Here is a 19,081-nt window from a genome sequence, read left to right on the forward strand (position 1 = left end):
ATATCTTCGTTAAAGTAATAAACATATTTGAATTAATGAGTGCAAATAAAAGTAAATTTATCAATTAAATTGTATATTTCATTTCACTCCTTCTTTGTATTCATACAAAATAGTGATAATTCAATAAAAAATATTCAATTTTATTCATAAAAGTATGCAATCATTTCATCGATGTTTTGTTATGACGTCACGTTAAACTATCGTCCGTAAACCGACTTTACAGACAACTCTTTTATTATTATTATTTAGTGAGAACTTTAGCCGCGTTGAGCGATTTTTGGTAGGGGCAAAACTTATGGGTTCGCGTCACCGACATGCTAGTGACGAGTTGCGCCAGACTGGCGACGCGCAGCGGCCTGTGTACATTGGTAAAATCTTGTGAGTTCGCTTCACCGACATGGTGTAGTAGCAGTACGTGAAGTTAAAGTGACCGCGTTGAGCGATATTCTTTGTTTATTTATTTACGTAGTGAATTTCTTCAAATGTCAGGTTGTTGATTTATGATAGGGAATGTTGATTTTTTGTGTTTTAAACTCACATATATATTTTTTTCAATAATAAAACTTCATTTCTTCTAATTTTAAAGTTACTATTGGTAGGGGCAAAACGCATGGGCTCGCGTCACCGACATGCTAGCTAGTATATAATACAAAAATCATTTTCTTACCTACATTTGACGTAGAAATGATGTCATATTACACATTTAAAAACAAAGTTTTAAGTTTTCACTTCTGTCAAAAGTCCTCATGACTGCCTTTTCAGCTATTCCGTTCTACTCTATTTTGTTTCACTGTATTTTTTTTCATTACATTTTTTTTTTACATCTGTGGAAATTCTTTCTAATCTTACCAGCATTACATTTTGTGTGTGTGTGTTTTTTTTTTTTTTTTTTTTTACAATTTGATTGTTAGATTTGTGCTGGATCTTATTTGTGATTTGTATAAAGTCAGAAAAAGATTCATAATTTAACTTTTGCCTGACTCATTGCATCCCGGGTCACTCAGTAAGGTTCATTTTCTGGGTTTTCCACACTGATTAACATACACTCAGGTGCCACCAAAGACCATTAGAAAATTTAATATAATAATATTGGTTTATGGTTGAAATTGCTTCGTAATTGCAATACATCTTTTAAATACTAAAAAATGCTATTTAATTACTTTTGAGGCCCAGTGAGCATATTTTATAATAAGCCAAATAAAATGGTTAGGAATTTTTTCTCGGAACTTTCGTTAACGTAACTTTCTTTACAAGTGACCTTTTTTTATAACAAATACCATATCCTTACGAAAGGTATTTTTTTACTTGTTACACATTTGTCCAAATATAAAAAAAATCATACACGCTACATTATTGTGAAAACCTTAAAAAAAAAAAAAAGGAATCGACTTATACATTCCAGAATTATTTTTTTTTTGTTTAGCGAAAATGGCTACAATTATGAATTATTTAGTTATTTAATAATCTTTTACCTAAAATTTTAATAGTTGTTTAAATGAGTATATAATTTCTACCAAAAGCGAAAAAACAAAACTTTATCATCTTAAATCCACTCATTTCTTAAAATTTTAGTGGTAAAGTGCTTCTGTAATATTTGTGTAATGTTTCTTAGAAAAATTACCAATCTATTAAAAACATTCAATTTGGTGTGTAAAACCGCGACTTAACGTAATATTAATGCGATGACTAAGGGACGCGTGTTATTCACATACTTTCATTTAGAACCTATTATGTGGCTGTCTTCTTAATAAATTGCTTTTGAAAATATATATATATTAATTAGGTACAATTCAAAACAACTGTTTGAGAGCTAAATCATTAGGAAGAAAAAAATGAAGTTAAAAATATTAGCTGCTGGAAGAGCGTATTATAATAATAGAACTTATGATTTAAAAAAACTAGTTCATTTTACTAAACAAGTTTTAAATCGCTTGCACAAAATCATTGATACAGAAGTAAAATAAGGCCAGCGAATATATTTCTTTTCCATAAGTAAAACATAACTTTTGTTTTACTTGGAGGACGCCACAAACACAAGTCATCCGTCTTGCGCATCCACCGAACGGGCAAACATTTTCAAACAAGGAAAGGACTTCAAAATTTTCTCACACTGATCGCGTTGCAGCAAAATTGTTCAGAGGCAAAACGTCTTGACCCCAAACATCTGGAAAATTGTTAATCCGCTATTTATTTATTGGACAACCATTTCAAAAATTGCTAAACGACACACACGCAGATGTCAATCTATTTCAAATGATAATAATATATTCTTCTCAGAGCGATATAAGAAATATTGTCTTCAAGTGCACACATACGTACATGTATTCGTTTGTTGTCGAAGGTTCCACTGTCGAAGACATTGCAGTAATCAGTTTATTTAATTTTTTTTTTTATGAAAATCTTCCATAATAATTAAACGCAAACACTGTGTGGTGTAACACGTGCGTGCTCTCCGTTTTGTTCACTAAAATTCACGTGGCCCTGAACAACGTTGGAGAAAACTGATAAGTGAGTCCGCGATCACGTGTGTCTGTCGTGGCACTTGCTGATAGGCTGTTGCGTGGTGCGAGCATCGCTTGGATGTGGGGGAACTGATAACTACGTAGGCTACATTGTGCGCCTTGGTTCCACATTAAAAACAATAATTACGCTATGTCTAGTCAGCTGCTCGGCCAGGGGGAAGGAAAGAGAGCTGACCGAGGTCGAGTCCAGAGGGGGCAGTGGGGTGATATAATGACACATAAACATACTGACGGGTGTTTGTGTTTCAAAACTTTGAATTGTGATATTGCATCATCTTTGAGCAGTTATAAGAACCCCAATCTTAGGACATCTCATGAGTTTAGCTTGATCAAAGTAAATAAATATATATATCTCCTTTTTTTTCTCTTCATTTTGTGATGGCTACGCCCTCGGGCGCTAACAAATCATTAATAACTTTTCGTAGAGCACAGAAAGTCCGGACACTTCTTCGTGACATCAGAGTAGCGCTAAGGTGAAGTTGAAGCTGTGAAATGTCTCTGAAACACCGCCACCAATCACCTCCTCTGACGAGGGAGACAGCGCTCGGCAGAGTCCCGTCCAAGGAGGTGCCAGCAGCATTGCGCACAGGTGTGAACAGAACAAGGAGGCGGCGGGGCGGGGTACTACTCACCGGGCAGGACGACGCTGACCGCAGCGTTCTGCACTATGACCGAGGCGGCCGACGCCCCCACCACCACGCCCGCCGGCAGCACCGCCGCCTCCAGGGAGCCGTCCATCGCGGCGCGGGCCGAGGGACAAAGGTGAGAGTCCTCTTTGGGGCGCCCGCGCTGCAGACACCCCCCACCACCCTCTCCCTCCTCTCCGCTAGGGGGGCTTCCCCTCCCCAGGGAGATGGCAACCAGTAGCATCGCAGGGCTCCTTATCAGTGACCCGCCCCTCCCCCGATCTAATCAGCACCGCGGCAACCACGGAGCATCGCGCACTGACAGCCAGAAGCCTGAAACACAACTGAGCCATGGTTCAACATCCACGACCAAACAACAGCTGGAAACAAGCCATTTTTGAAGTCAAAATTAAACGTAATTTTTCATATAATTTTTGTATATATGTCACATTCACATTAACTGCTGCATACTTGATGCTCTTTCATAGCTGCAATGCCACCTCTGACATAAGACAGGCAGATAAATGAGTGAAAACAAAAAAAAGGATAAATTGAAAGTTTTCTAACGAATCTGCATAGCGAATTATGCAATTTAAAAAAATTTAAAATTTGGATGCATTATGCTTGAAAACTTCAAGGTATGAAAATGTTTTATTTAGTGATAAGCAGTTAGGCGTTCCTGGTTTTCAAATTCCAATCTCGGAATAAAACAAAGAAAGTGTATCTTGTGTCCAAGTGCCCAGTCCAAGTGGTAGACTCTTTTCTACTCTGACCAACTCTTCATCCAGACTATATCCCCTGTCTCCTATATTATCCTATGCCTAATGCTTGCAAATTTACAGCCCGCATGGCTGTGCGCAGGATTTTCCCTGAAACCTACACAGGTTTTAACCTGGGCTCCACCAATCTAGTTATAGTCTAGATTTAAGATTAAAGGGAGTTAGTCATGGCATAAATCGCTGCCATGGCTGGGCAATCTCATCCTAATGCATGATGCATGTGACCCATCCCTTCATGGCTAATACCAGCATGACTAGGGTATATACTTCGCCCTGAGACGCACCTAGGTCCCTCCCTATCACTTGGAGGAACCGAATTTCGGGAACACCTCGGTGTTGACCATTTTAGCAACTGAACTCACTCGAATGTTTTTGAATGGGATGGCTTTCACTTACCAAATGATCAATTTTTTTTTCAAGATGATGAACCTCTTGTATCTGGAGGTTTTTGTGTACAACCTCATCAAGTCCAGTGCTACCGTGTGAAAATGCTGTTCTTTGTGCTTCTGGAATTGTCTGCAAAACCTAAGATAACATGGATTTCATGCACACAGGTTAGCCAATGAAACAATTGTATGAAGTCCCAAAAGTCTATCACCCCCCCCCCCCCCCAAAACAGAGTGATTAGCAAAGTCTGATGAATGCATGAAATTAACAATCGATGGGTACAATGTAGATGATGCATGAGTGTGCGAGATATATTCACACCCATTGGACAACTCTGCAGGCAACCATTTAAAATCCATCATTAATGAGCTGCTCATCAGAGTTATTGACATAGTTCAGTTAAGCTCCTACATTCTAGATGAAAATTTTTTTACAAATAATTAGGATATTCCTACTTCAAGTATGTCTGAACATCTGTTTTGTGCATTCTAATGATGCCAGTGCCAACTACTTTCAGTAGTACAGGGGATTTGGTGACATCAGATCTGTCATTAGTTAAATGGTGCTGGTGAAATTGTAGATTTATGAGCACAGCCAATTTAATAACACTAAGAATTTATGGGTCATAGGGGTTATATTTACTGTATTATATCGATCTGGTAAAGACATGGCCAGCTGCCCTGAACATGCACAATGTGCCCGATAAACTCCAGATCGGAGGGTCGATGTGGCTCTTCTCAGGGTTGGCTGTATGGTCATGAGTGACTAGGCAATCAGGTACGATGGGCAGGTGGTGTGCGGTAGCCACCCTACTTGTCAATGCAGGCCTTGACAAACTGCCAAATATACTCATCCAGCATACGCACGATGAAAAACAGTAAATTGATGAGAGCATCCATCAGTCTGAATACAAAAGTAACGAACTGAAAGTGTCTCCCATCTGAGTGAGGTTGTTGTACCTCCTGGCAGGACTGGAAGCCCAGCATCGACCAGAGCAGTAGCTTTCAATGGTGGAACATGCCAACCAATGAATTTTTTGAAATATTAAACATTAATTAGTATAGAGGAGAAGATCCAAAAACAGGCTACCACTTTCATTTTGGTAATTACTGATTGATCTGTTCACTCAAAATGGATAATTTTGATGTCACTTACTTCTAAAAACTTTCCTGAAAAGGAAATTAAGGTTCCAAATGCAAAAAAAAAGTTTTAGTTTATCAAAACCATGTTTATAAAAAAAAGTGTAAATATGTATGTTTTCGAATGGTGGTCCAAGTATTGGCTACTTAAAAAAAAACGAATTAATATATTAATAATTAATATATAATAATACAACAGATTTGTTCAATCACTTTATTAACAACTGTCTTATGAATTTACATTTAAAAAATATTTAACCAGATTTTACTTATAAAAATCACAGATGTATACCTCTTTTTCCATTCCAGCACATTCGGAATGTGCCCATCCTTCACACTTGTAGCACTGAATCCATATTTCCCCTCTAACATCATCTGAAAATAGTCAATCACAGAAAATGCATATTGCATTGTCGTCACCAGGTTTATCCCCCAGAGGAACTGCTAACTAGTCACCGTCACTGTTGTCATCAATAGGAGGGTCCCTAAGGTCTTCTACCGAGTCGGAATCCTCTCGCTGAGCTTTCATCCTTGGTCTTTTGGGTTGGCTTGGCACTTTTGGCTTCTTTCTCTTTGCTTGAGTGCCTGATTCCACGCTCACGATTTTTCGACTGTAGTTCAAGGCTGTACCCTCCATACTTTCCTTCAGTTCTTCTTTGTAAGGAGATCCAGTTATGATGCAAGACTTGGCACTCTTACGACCTCGATTGCTCTTTTTCTTTGCAACGATGGTGATCGGAGCTACTTCTTACGGACTAACTAGTTTGGATGTTGAAGCTTGAGGGGTTGGTCTTTTATCCGGGGTGCTGAAATTGACATCGTACGGCCGAAGGCCACCCCAAAGCCCGACCTGCACCCGCCAGTACTCGGCTCCGCTAACGGAAAGCGCCCCTAGCCATGGCCCACCCGAGTCAAGTGAGCGGACCGCAGCCCCAAGGTAGAGAATAGCGAACCATTTCTAATTACGCATGCAATGCACTCACCGTGCCTACAAAATTCCCCACGCAATAATAACGTAATCAAAAACAAACAAAAACCCCTAATTAATAAAGTGCGACGTAGGAGTGCCCGGCTCACTCACGTGTGGTTTTCCGCTAAAACAGCTGTGAGTGCAACCCTTGCGGCCTTCAGCCTAATTTCAGTAGGGAAACGTGTGACGTAATTCAAACCACCCCCAAATTAGCATTATCGTTCGCCACTGGAGTAGTTTTCAAGAAACGGACAGTCTCCAGCTTGACTCTAATATTCAAACTTATTGTCATGTCCACCAGTTTGGCCTCGGCTGTTATGATAGCACAAGCCCCAAGTGCGCCACCCCTCCTACACAATCTATGGTGGCGAACGTTAGTTCGCTACCCGCCCCTAGATGGCAGACAAAGGGGAATGTGAATTAAGGTAACTTTGTCTATCTGCCCAGCCTAATTCAGGACAAATATGTAAATATATAGTGTTGTGACAAGAAACCTGTTAATGATACAAGTGAATGTAAAGAGTATTGTAATTCGAATATGTATGCACAGGAAGGATACAGATGTGCCCTCCCTACTGAATATGTACATACATTGTATATTTACCCTGGCTGAGCTAAGCTCTTCCCAGTAATTCTGGGCTAATAAAAGTGACTGAATACTTGAGCAGTATTGTTTTAGGCAGCGACCTCTCTGGAGGACCGCTCCTCCCCCTTTCCTCCTCTGGTAGGCAGCGACCTCTCTGCAGGACCGCTCCTCCTCCTTCCTTCCTTCTCTGGTAGGCAGCAACCTCTCTGCAGGACTGCTCCTCCTCCTTCCCTCCTCCTCTGGTAGGCAGCGACTTTTCTGGGGGACTGCTCCTACCTCTCCCTGTGCTTGGGCAGCGACCTCTACTCGGGGACCGCTCCCACTCTCTCCCCCCCTCTGCCTGATCTCTCCCTGCTCTTGGGCAGCGACCCCAACTTGGGGACCGCTCCCGCTCCTCACCTCTGCCCGATCTTCCCCTGCTCTAGGGCAGCGACCCCTGTTCGGGGACCGCTCCCGCTCCTCCTCTCTGCCTGGGACAAGTCATTATTTTAGACAAACTTATTAAATGTCATCTCTATAACATATATAGTTATTAGATTAATCATTATGTTTTATTATGTGAATTTAAAGCCACTTAAAATTAGTTAATTATATAGATTTTTACGAATAACGGAACTTCAGAAACTCTGGCGCGACAGGGAGCTTACCCCTCCCCTTGCTCCAGGGCTGCACGTCAGTACAGCGCGACTCGCGGACCGGGACGGACGCACATCCCACGGGGAGCCAGCATCTCTTTGTTTCACCGAACGTCCATCTGGTAATTATAGTCACAACCAAAACCTCTTTTTAATACTCCCCGTGTGCGCCCGGTCCTTTTACGGTGTAGGGCCTAACCCAGCCGCATCAATTTAACACGCCCCACACAAAGCATTACGTGGGGCCGTGCAGTATACGGTACGGGCCGTCTCCCGCCACCCCAGAACTTTATTTAATCGCCTAGTGCACAGGCACAGGCTACCTTCAAGATTAAACGTGTTTTAATTTAATAGCGAGCCGCGGTCCGCACAGGTGGGCCCGCGCGTCGCCAATTACAGATTACGAAATTAGCCGATGCTAATTGAACGCTCTCCCTCGACTGCAACTGGCGTGAGGACCTAAGTAAACGCACGTAGAGGCACGCAGGTGCCCCGCTCAAATAACGTGTGCAGTGTAACCGTGTACTTAAAAGCACCACAGAGTGCCATTTTATCAAGTGTAATTGTAATCATAGTGTAATCAAAACTTCTACGTGTTCCGACGCCCCATTGGCAGTCATGTACCGCCGAGTAAACCTCGCGCCCAATGTAATGAACCAGTGTCAATCGTGAACAATAAAAAGTCCACCCCGCACCCCCCGTGCGCGACGTGCGACCCGTAGAAAAACCAAACAGTGTATGTCAATTAACTTAAACAACCCAATCAGGAAACAAAATTCACCACCGCCGACGGTTCTAGCGGACCACGCTGGGGCAACGAACCCACGACCATCACACGGTTAGACACCGAGCTAGCCTGGCGCCCTCCCGGAGCAGAAAACGCTAAAAAAGCCAGCCAACCCGCTAGGACCTGCGCCCGATCTCGAACACGAGACCGCGGCTGACGGCAAAATCTTGATGTTGATTTGTTAATGGTTGATCCATTTTGTGTGTAGTAGAAGGGTCAGGAAAATTGACAGAAGTTGCTGCAGAAAGTGGTGGGCTGCAAGTTTTATCAGCTTCCTGTGTAGCAGCCAAAAAATCACTTTCTGAGAAAATATGTTCATCAATTTCTCCAGTCTGAACTTTCAAATAGGCTTTGCCAAAGAGCTCCATTGTGTCATTTGGTGTGACAGGGCGGTTAGAATGTCTTAACCATTTTCTAATTTCCTCACTGTAGTGAGCCTTCAATAGACCCATGAAACTCTTGTCCAGTGGCTGGAGTTTATGGGTTGAGTGAGGAGGGAGGCACACAATGGTCACAAAGTTAGCCCTTCCCAAGTCAATTACTTCAATATTTCGCACATGGCTGTAATGCCCATCCAATATATGAAGTACAGGGGACTGTTCAGTTGGTTTAGTGTGTTAAATAAATAAAGACAGTCATTCGGTGAACAAATGAGTTTGTACCCAGCCAGATGGGTGGGCCCTTCCAATAGTTCCAGGAGGAGCACCTTTCATAAGTGTTGTGGCCATGTTCACCCTTGGGAAAATCACATAAGGAGGAATGAATATCCCGGAAGCACTCATGCATGCAATAACTGTGATAGTGCTACCTCTTTCAGCAGATGTCAAAGCAGCCACTTATTTTTTACCTTTCCTTGAAATGACTGAAGGAATTTTACTCTGAACTATTGTCAAACCAGTTTCATCAACATTGAAAACTCTGTCTGGGGGAAACTTGAATTTGTCATAGAGCTCTTCCAAAATATTGAAGAAGGCTTCAACATTTTCTTTGTTGAAGCCAAGGGCTCTAGCACAAGAGGTTCCACACGGTTTTCGTAGAGACAAACGATTTCTGTGTCGTTTCATGAACAAATCCAGTCATGCCCTATCAGCTTCCTCAGAATCTTTCCAGGGTGTTTCCAGGCCATTCCGAATGGCTAATTCTGAAGCCAAACGCCTCAAATCCTTAAGAGTGCATCCAAAAAAAGTTTTCTCCATGTCAAGCAGGTAATCCACAATCTCAAGTTCCAACTCTTTCCCTAAGAAAGGTTTCCTTCCCAGCTTGACTTGAGCAGCTTGTGTGGGCTCAACATTTTTTTTTTTTTTTTTTACTCAAAGTTTGGAGAGTAGTTCTAGGAACATTGAAAGTTTTACTTGATTTTTAAAGTTCCCATCTTGCGTTCACGAACTGCTATGATGGCTTCCTCCGTGTTGTGTGCGTCCCATTTCAACCTCGCCTTCTTTTTTTCATATTTGTCCTTCGTTCTGGGCATTCTAAACAGATTTAGAAGAAGAAAAAATAAAAAAAAAACCTTCATCCTCTTACTTTGTGCTATAATTTTTTTTGTTACGAACACCATTTTTTTTAAACACTAATTCGTCTATATTTGCTCAGAATCGAAATTAATATTTTTAAATTAATTCCAGTCAATAATTTTTTTTCCTTCGAATTAATTTAAAACTTTGCGATGACTGCATGGTCCAAAAACGGGCTAGCCTGATTTTAGATCATCAATGGTAGCCCGTTTTTAGACCATCCAGTACTTCAAGTTGGCATTTCCAGCAGCCATTGAAAAACAAACAAATCAATTACAACAGTAGCTCTACAAGAAGCTCAATTCATCTACTTTGAAGTGAGGTTGAAGTCATATACTTAACTGAATAACTAAGAAAGAGAGAAATTTAATTTCACCTACCTAGAAAAGTTTTGAGTTCCTCAAAAGTAGGTTTTCTGACAAAACAATTCGCGACCAACGACGTGGGTCAAGGGCAGCTGCCATTTGCTCACTACTCTTCTGCCACATCTTACTGTTCCTTTTGGTGCCATTCCCGTGCATGCGCACAACTCCCTTCCCCCACTTTCAGTTAGTAGCCTGTATTTAGACCCTAGCCCACGGGCCTCGATCTGACGTACAAAATCACCCCATCCTGTGCTTAAACTCCCCGCCATGGACCAACAGTCCCTCGCGTCCTCACAGAGCTGCCTGCTTGCCCGCGAGGCCCATTCGGCCGGCCGCACCTTGTATAGTTCTAGGAGATGTTCGCACTCCCGCACAAACTCCCTTGGATCCTCATTATCGTGACCCGAAAATGTCGGCAACGTGAGTAGCGCACTCATGTACTGAATTACTGTCACCTCGCCGTCGATGCGCCTGTCACCGCGGCCACACTCATGGCAGTGTCCCGTTGGGGCCCCCCATGTGATCGCGTCCTGAGGAGCCGCCCGCTCCCTTCCACGTGTTTTCCACATCACTGTTCTCCGTGCCATCACCGTCATCCTTCATTGTGCCCTGCATGGCATATGTCACTGTGTCGCCAAAGTCACTCGTTATCGTGTCCTGCACGGCAAATTGCCCTGTCACCAACGTCACTCTTTATCGTGTCCCGCATGGCGTGTTTCACTGCATCGCCAACATCACTCGTTATCATGTCCCACATGGCGTATTTCACTGTGTCGCCAATGTTACTCTTTATCGTGACCCCAATGTCATTCTTTATCGTATCCCGCATGGCGTGTTTCACCTTGTCGCCAACGTCACTTGTTATCATATCCTACGCGGCGTATTGCATTGTGTCAGACATTATCAGATCGTCTGTATCTCGCATTACTCTTCTTCCCATCATGGTTATCGGTAGCGCTACTGTTTCTCGCCGATCGGTAACACAACCCACGTTCGACTCGCAGCGTTATCGCGCGCAGACGGATCCCGATGTGCCACCGTCTCCGGTTCGCGTCGTTCCCACGATGCACAGATGCAGCTACTTCATGTCGCGCTGCCGTGGCGAACCCCAACCCCCTGTTGCTGCATGTAGGTCCGTGCCAGGCGTCCCGCGTCCTGTTCGTAATGTCAAGTGGCCACTCTAGTTTGGTGCCATATGACGTCCACAGGGCCCTTAGCCCCTTTCCGGTCCCCGATTTACATCTTAAATTTTTATTATAACTGATTTGCCCGACTAATCCAGCGAGAGCGTTGGGGTTCAGGCCTACTGTTGCCGGGACCGGGAGATAGGGAAACAGGATTTTGATGGACTGGTAGGAGGTGGATGCCGGGTAGAAAATTAGGAAACGTCCGCTAATTGTTCGCACACTGATTTATTTGGCGGCTAGTCCGCCTTAGCCCTGACCGCACCTGTCCCGTAGCAATGGAAACACACGCTTCCTGCTGCACCGCGAAATAAATCTTACTCCGATACTCCCATTCGTCGACGAAGATGGACGAGTACTAAAGATTGACGAAAACTATGATACGGACACGTAAGTGTGTGTGTGGTTGCGGGCTCCGGAACTCGCGGAGCGCGGAGTAGTAGGTCCGTACTGCTCGACAGCCAAGTGGCGACTGACACCCCTCCCGCCTCGCGCGCGCCCTGCGCCACACGAGGGGAGAGAGGAGGATGGGGAAAGTCGGTGCGGAGAGACAGCGTGTTCGCTGCGAGCCAGGTACTGCCCCTACATAACTACACATAAACCCTATTGAACATATAATTATTATTTAAGAAATATTTACAATTTATACAGAAAATGTCCGTCTTTGAGCGGTCCTTATAAGAGACGTTACGGCGCACGCAGGTGCGTTCCTAGTACGTAGCACTGCACTGCACTGCATTGTTGGGGAGGGGGGGTGTAAAAAGAGTGTGCCCCCTTCAGGTACTCTGCGATGGGCAGAAACGGCCTCTAAGCCTAGGAGGGCACGACGACTGTCGTCAAGTTGATAAATTTTTGTATTTTTATTGAAGCCACATGTTAAGTGGATGACATTTACATGTATATCCTATATAATATAAATGTGTGTACCTATTACTTCAAACTTTTGTTTTTATAGTTTATTAATTTAATATTTTTTTAGTGATGATAAGTAACAAAATGGGCTTAAAATTTTTGGTTAAATTGTTTTCTGTTAGCATATAAAGCTTGTGTTAATTAGTGTGCTTCCTCGACGAAGGCACCGCAGGGGAGCTCGATGTGCTGAAAAAATGCGAAGTGTAGACGAACTACGAGCTGGAACTTGCGGAGCTGTGGCTGCTGTGCGCGCAACGGAAAAGAACAGCATCAAAACTCCGAAGGAAGAGATGGCGGTGCCTTCAAGCTGGTGCCCTGTTGGAGCCAGTGGTAGCCCTGGGCGGTGCGACCGTTAACCATCCTGGGGGATTTTGGAGGACAGGAGGGTCCGAAATGGCAAGATACTTCATTCGCCCGGAAGACTTACCCCCACTCTGGCTTGAAAGGTCATCGGCTGTTGACTGGAAGACGGAAGATGAAGATGGCTCAACGCCAGGCTGCCTGGCACCCCATGTGCCCGCAGTTCGAGCCGGCTTACTTGCTCGTCTGCCCACCGTCGAGAGCACTTGTGCTCTGTCATCGTGGCAAGCCTAGCTGCCGACGAATCAGTGGGTTTACCTGCTTGCAGAGCTTCCTCTGCCGCCTTCGCTGCTGTAAATATTGCCAAAACCGAGGCTGTCCCGCGGGCCTAGCCGCTGCTCCGGCACTAAGGGAAGGGAATATTTACAACAGCCCCATTCTTTTTTACAGGTGGCTGCCTGGGCAGCTGAGCTGGGCTGACAAGTGAAGTTGCTCACCCCTGGTTAATAATAACCCAGGCGTGCCCAACTCTAACAATGCGGGCCGCAAGGCCCAAACGTCCAACCCCTGCATGGTTGATTTTTCTGCCCCGCCCAACTTTTCTTACCTGGACCGTTTTACTCCTTGTCCAGTAGTTTTCTTACTTGCTTTATGCATGTTTATTTGATCCTCGCATGACCCAGCCCAGGGTTTTCCCTGAGTCTATACAGGTTTTACCTAAGTCACTTTAGTTAGCTTTTAGGCTAGACGTCAGCCATAGCGTTAATTGAAGCTATGGCTGGCCAATAAACTCCAATTAGCAGATGATACAGGCGCCCTTGTACTGCATGGTTAATATCCCGCATGGTAGAGTGTTAAAGACTTCGGCCTGAGACACACTTAGGTCCTCCCCTAACCTGGACCCTCCCCTTACACACTTAGAATAACTTAGGCTAGGAAAAAAATTGTGTAATTAACATTTAATATGTTGATGCCGTCCCCGCTACCTCTGAGTATTTAGACGTGATTTTGTTCAGTTCGTGATCTCAGGGAAGGTTCGGCCTTGTGGCTAGAGGTAGGGGTCAACGCAGTAGGGCCCCCCGAGCTGTTGAGGCCACTCGGGACGCCTGAATAATAACACAGAACTTCTTCAGATAGTTGGTGAATTTAATACAGCACAGCCCAATACATGGTGCTGCCCGTTCTGGCCGTAACGGTTTGCCCGATGCGACTCGTCACACGCGCAGCTCACTTCCTCAGTGGCGGCTCACGATTCTTATGCGCGTGAGGGGCAGACTCGTATACGTGACGCGAAAGTTACAAAAGACACTCTGACATGGCACACGATATTTTGACGCACAATACACTACACTATACCTAACTCTACATAAACTGGGCTAGCAGCACGTAGGCCCGTGTCTCCGGCGACTCTACGTGGTGTCTAGGTATGTCCCAGGGACTGAATCGTTATTAAGTCTGATAGCACGTGTCGCCTGCTGGCTGCCCCGTGCGGGCCAAAACTAAGTAGCCGGTAGGCTAGGTTGGACGTGAAGCGCCGACGTAAAACCACATAATCTCCCCACAGTACTTACGTATGACGTAGAACACTCATCTTGAGCACTGATTGAATTAAGTTAAGTACCTCATGGTAAATTTAGGCCGACCGCGGAATTGTATGTAAAAGGTTGAAGAGAAATTACACTATTGAATACTACATGTCGGTGAATGCAAAGGTTGAAGGTTCCGCGTTGCGCGCAGGCTGCCGGCCTGGTTGAGCTCTCGAAGGACACTGACGGTGTCGCCGCGCGCGACCCCCCTCCCCCGCCAGCCCTCCCGCGGAAACGTGTGAATTTCGCGGGAAACTGAACCGGCCAGGTTCGGGACAAATCGCACGGTGAAACATGGTTTTGCAAAGACTGAATTATTAATTAATGAAAAATAATGTTTAATAAAATCCTGTGGAAAAACATAATTATAATAATTTGTTGTAGTGCGGCGGAAGGATATACCACACCCGGCCGGATCCTTCCGCCGGCGCAGCACTCGTTGCACGGCGATCGCCTCGACGCACGCACTACACTTAGCTGCGCGCACGGGCGCGTTCGGTGCACACGCTTCTAGGAGACGTTGATGAGGCATAGCGGTCTATGCGACATAGAGGAGCATTGGCGGTCGGCGTCAATGTACAATGTTTACAGTATTGTTTCACGTCTCAACTTTATTTTAAAGTGATGTTCTAAAACTTATTCAATTTTTAAAAATAAAACTTTAGAAAAAAAATATGATTTTATAATTGAAATGACTACGGTATGGCATCAGATCCTGTATGCGTGCCATTGCTCGCTCAATGTTGGTGTACTATCTGCTGGGGCATTAACCAGAAGAATTACATTAGAGGAAGGCCTCTTTGCTGGTGGAAATACATAAATACAAACATACTTCAATAACCTTTGCTTGAGGGTCGGAGAGTAAAGATCCCTTTCCTGATATTTAAAGAGTATAGACAACCTTTCTTAATATGCCCTGCCAACTATGGTTCCGTTGCATTGTCCTTGCAAAAAAACTCGCTTCGTTGCACTTAAACGGCATACAATTGCTCATAAAAAATCAGAAGAATGTAAATGCTACTTCGAGAAGCTTCGTAAAGAGAAAAGTCTAATTTTTTTGGGTTTAATACATTTACCGCCATAGAAACGACCATTTAACTTTAATTTTTTTACTCGTTCAATAATACTCGTTATTTAGTCTAGTTTTACTATATAAAGTTTTGGAACGTAGACCCCACTTTTTGTTGTGTTCGATGTATTTTTGTACAGTAGTTGTTTAGTTGAATCTCTGTTTTGTTGGTTCTGCGGAATTCTAATGTCAGAAATTATATTCTGTGTGATGCGTGTAGCCAAATGAAGGCGTGTCTTCCTGATTTTATTCGGCATGTGATAGTATAATTTTAATTCTTATGCTTAATATTTATTCTAAAATGCCTGTTATACTTTTAGATAGACTTCCACTACCGAGTTTGCGGGCGTATACAATTTTAAGCGTCGTTTTACTGTCATTTTCGGTGTATTACGCATTCGAAGTCTCAAGAGAGACTAACTGGAAGGTCAACTCTACTTGGCAAGCGGGAAGTTTAGATGTGAACGATAATGAAAACACAACGGCTGAGAATGTACGTTCCATAAATTATGTACCACTTGCTGTTAAAATCAAGCAGCTAGTAACGTTTATGATACAGGAACCGCTTTGTATTTGGGTAAGTAATGATGAATTTTGAATACTAGACATAAATCTAATGAAGTTACTTAAGAATACATTGTTTTTAAATATTTTATAACATTTTATTATGTGTCTAATTTTAGAAGTGCCTTTTTCCTTCCCAATATGTATACCCAACACATTCATCATTTTAACGAGCTACCATGATATCAAACCAGGGACCTCATTCTCGAATATTTCACTTATAATTAGGTACTGTTGAAAATGTATATATGCTTGGGTCATACATGAACCTATTCATTGCCTATAAGACAGAACACCTAGAAATGATGCCACCCTAGGTGGTTTGTTTGCCTCTTGATAACCTCTGACAATTAAATAATTACATGGAATAACTAGAATCAAGCTGGGCCTCATGCAGCCATGTATAGGATAACTTTGTAGATAGTTGTAACTGACCTTGGATAAGAGTAGTGAAAACTAGTTGTAGCTAACTTGTTATTTAGATTTTGTTATACTAAGAATCTCTAAGGGTAATTTTGAAGAAGAGTCAGATTTTGGGGGGAATTAAATTTTTTTTTAATTTCTTGGCATGTTTTACAATTATCATCTAAGAGGATGTGTGATACTTAGGTAATCATGTAACGGAGTTTATCTTTTGATCATGATGGCATGATCCTGTACAATTTTAGGTAAATATTTACTTGGGCGGTATTTCCGAAAAAAAATGTTAAAAATCCGAAAATACCTTTATTTTATGCTCTTCAACTTACTCTTTTCATTAAAAGTGGCGGAGGTAAGAAATTCCAAATACTTTAGGAGATATCGAATTTTTAAATTTCATCATATGTAGTTGAGCGGTATTTGCAAAAAAAATGTTAAAAATCCGAAAATACCTTTATCATATGCTCTTCAACTTCCTCTTTTCATTAAAAGCGGCGGAGATTAGAAATTCCAAATACTTTAGGAGATATTGAATTTTTAAATTTCAGCACAAAACCAGCACATTCCTGTGGCGTGCGTGCACCATTGTTTCTTGTTTACGCACGAGTATCTATTTTTTTATTGGATAATGATGTCACGTGATTGTTCGTGATAGGCCAGAATTCAAATGAACTAATACGTGATTATTTGGTTCAATTATTGTTTAAAACGGTGTTTAATTACCGCCTCCAACTTAGGTGAGTTTTTAACGTTTCTAATTTTAAAGTCTTATTTGTTATTTTGATATTGTTGCCCAAGTAATAAGTAACAAAAAATTTACGTGAGTTGTTACTGTACATCCTTTGTTACGGGTTTGTTAGGTAAGGTAAGTTACATTATAAATAATTTAAAACTAAAGAATAATTAAAATTAATTCACATTATTTTTAATATCACCTTAGTTTGAAAGTATTTATAATGTAACTGACCTGACCTAATCGACCATTTTAGTTTACTGTTCACCCTCTGTCCGGGTTTGTTTTGTCAGGTCAGTTACATTATAAATATTTTAAAACTAAACAGCCATTAAAATTAATTCACAAAATAATTTTTAATGTCGGCTTAGTTTGAAAGTATTAATAATGTAACTGACCTGACCTAATCAACCATTTTATTAATTACGCATTCACGATTCATGTATTCACGAACACACGGCAAAATAACAAAAATGGTGCCGCTCGAATGGTTCCACAGGTCTTTTAGTGCAAAATTAAAAAATTCGATATCTCCTAAAGTATTTGGAATTTCTTATCTCCGCCGCTTTTAATGAAAAGAGGAAGTTGAAGAGCATATAATAAAGGTATTTTCTGATTTTTAAATTTTTTTTTCGCAAATACCGCTCAACTACATATGAAGAAATTTAAAAATTCGATATCTCCTAAAGTATTTGGAATTTCTAATCTCCGCCGCTTTTAATGAAAAGAGGAAGTTGAAGAGCATTAAATAAAGGTATTTTCGGATTTTTAACATTTTTTTTCGGAAATACCGCCCAAGTAAATATTTACCCAATTTTATCCTGCGTTACATCTTTTTTAAAATTTAGAATGGAATTTAATATCCTAAATATAACAAATAAAAATATGTGACCTAACAATTAATTAATGGTAAGTTGAAGACAAAACATTTTACTTTTTATTTAACGTAAGATCATAATTGATTGTTATATCACAAGTTTTTTTCTTTTGTGCAGAATCTTTTCGTAGTACTAAATTAAAACCGCAAACATCATGTACCACTATATCAAGATTTATTGGATCATGCCATAAGGAACAAGGGGTAAACTTGGATATGTGATAGTGAAGAATTACCATACTGTGATATTTTGAGATAGGCCATAGGTCATATAGGTTAGGTTAGCTACATTAAATTGTATTATAATAGTACAGATGGTTGATTAGGTTAGTTACATTAAAATACTGTAAAATCATTTTAACAATGGCTTAGGAATTACTGGTATAAAATGTAGCTACCTCACCCATCACTTCTTACTATTTTATATTATTTTTAATGGTCTAGTATTCTTGCGTCGTGGCTCAAACACCATAGAAGTGTAAACAGCATTTCTTAATTTGTACTGGTTTCTGAGAAATTACCATTTGTAATTCACATTAGATAGCCTATTCAGTGAAACAGCTGTCACATGTTGTACGTTAAAGTTTTATTTACTTTACATTGCGTTAAAATATCAAAATCAAAAATATACATGTTCTTATGTATGGAAAACCACAGGATCAGCAACACAATTAGAGCACAACATGACAACTGTCGCTTTACTGCATAGGTTATCTAGTGTAACTTACAAACGGTAATTTTTTAGAAACCAGTATAAATTTAAAAAAAAAATTGATTGTAAGTCTGTTTACGGACGATAGTTTAACGTGACAACGCCATAACAAAACATTGATGAAATGATTGCATACTTTTGTGAATAAAATTGAATCATCTTTATTGAATTATCACTAGGTATTTTGTATGGATACAAAGAAGGAGTGAAATGAAATCTACAATTTAATTGATAAATTTACTCTTATTTGCACTCATTAATTCAAATATGTTTATTACTTTAACGAAGAGATTATTTTAACTATAACTTTTATACATGTTTGCTATTTAACTTCTTCCAATCTATGTTATTCTGTTAAAGATAGGACGATGATAGGAAAAGTAGGAAACGAATGTGAGTGTTTCAAGTTTAATG

The 19,081-nt window shown here is 41.5% G+C and overlaps 2 protein-coding genes across 12 annotated transcripts in view; one reads left to right on the forward strand and one right to left on the reverse strand.

The window, feature by feature from the left end:
- Positions 1–3,288, reverse strand: part of LOC134533857 (hepatocyte nuclear factor 4-gamma) — a 103,411-nt gene extending 100,123 nt beyond the window's left edge. For 5 of the 11 annotated variants that reach the window (XM_063371604.1, XM_063371586.1, XM_063371595.1 and 2 more), the window contains exon 1: positions 3,155–3,288. In XM_063371604.1, coding sequence (XP_063227674.1) covers positions 3,155–3,260 — 106 coding nt within the window. In that variant the 5' untranslated portion in view covers positions 3,261–3,288. Of the gene's footprint in view, positions 1–2,319; positions 3,104–3,154 lie in introns of those variants that run through there. The other 6 variants (XM_063371654.1, XM_063371634.1, XM_063371644.1 and 3 more) reach the window with 3 other exon arrangements.
- A 12,190-nt stretch (positions 3,289–15,478) lies between these two features.
- LOC134533899 (E3 ubiquitin-protein ligase AMFR-like) overlaps positions 15,479–19,081 on the forward strand; it is a 44,491-nt gene continuing 40,888 nt past the window's right edge. The window contains exon 1 of the mRNA XM_063371686.1: positions 15,479–15,938. Coding sequence (XP_063227756.1) covers positions 15,642–15,938 — 297 coding nt within the window. The 5' untranslated portion in view covers positions 15,479–15,641. The remainder of the gene's footprint in view (positions 15,939–19,081) is intronic.

This window comes from Bacillus rossius, chromosome 1 (genome assembly GCF_032445375.1).
Source record: "Bacillus rossius redtenbacheri isolate Brsri chromosome 1, Brsri_v3, whole genome shotgun sequence".
NCBI classification, from domain to species: Eukaryota; Metazoa; Arthropoda; class Insecta; order Phasmatodea; family Bacillidae; genus Bacillus; species Bacillus rossius.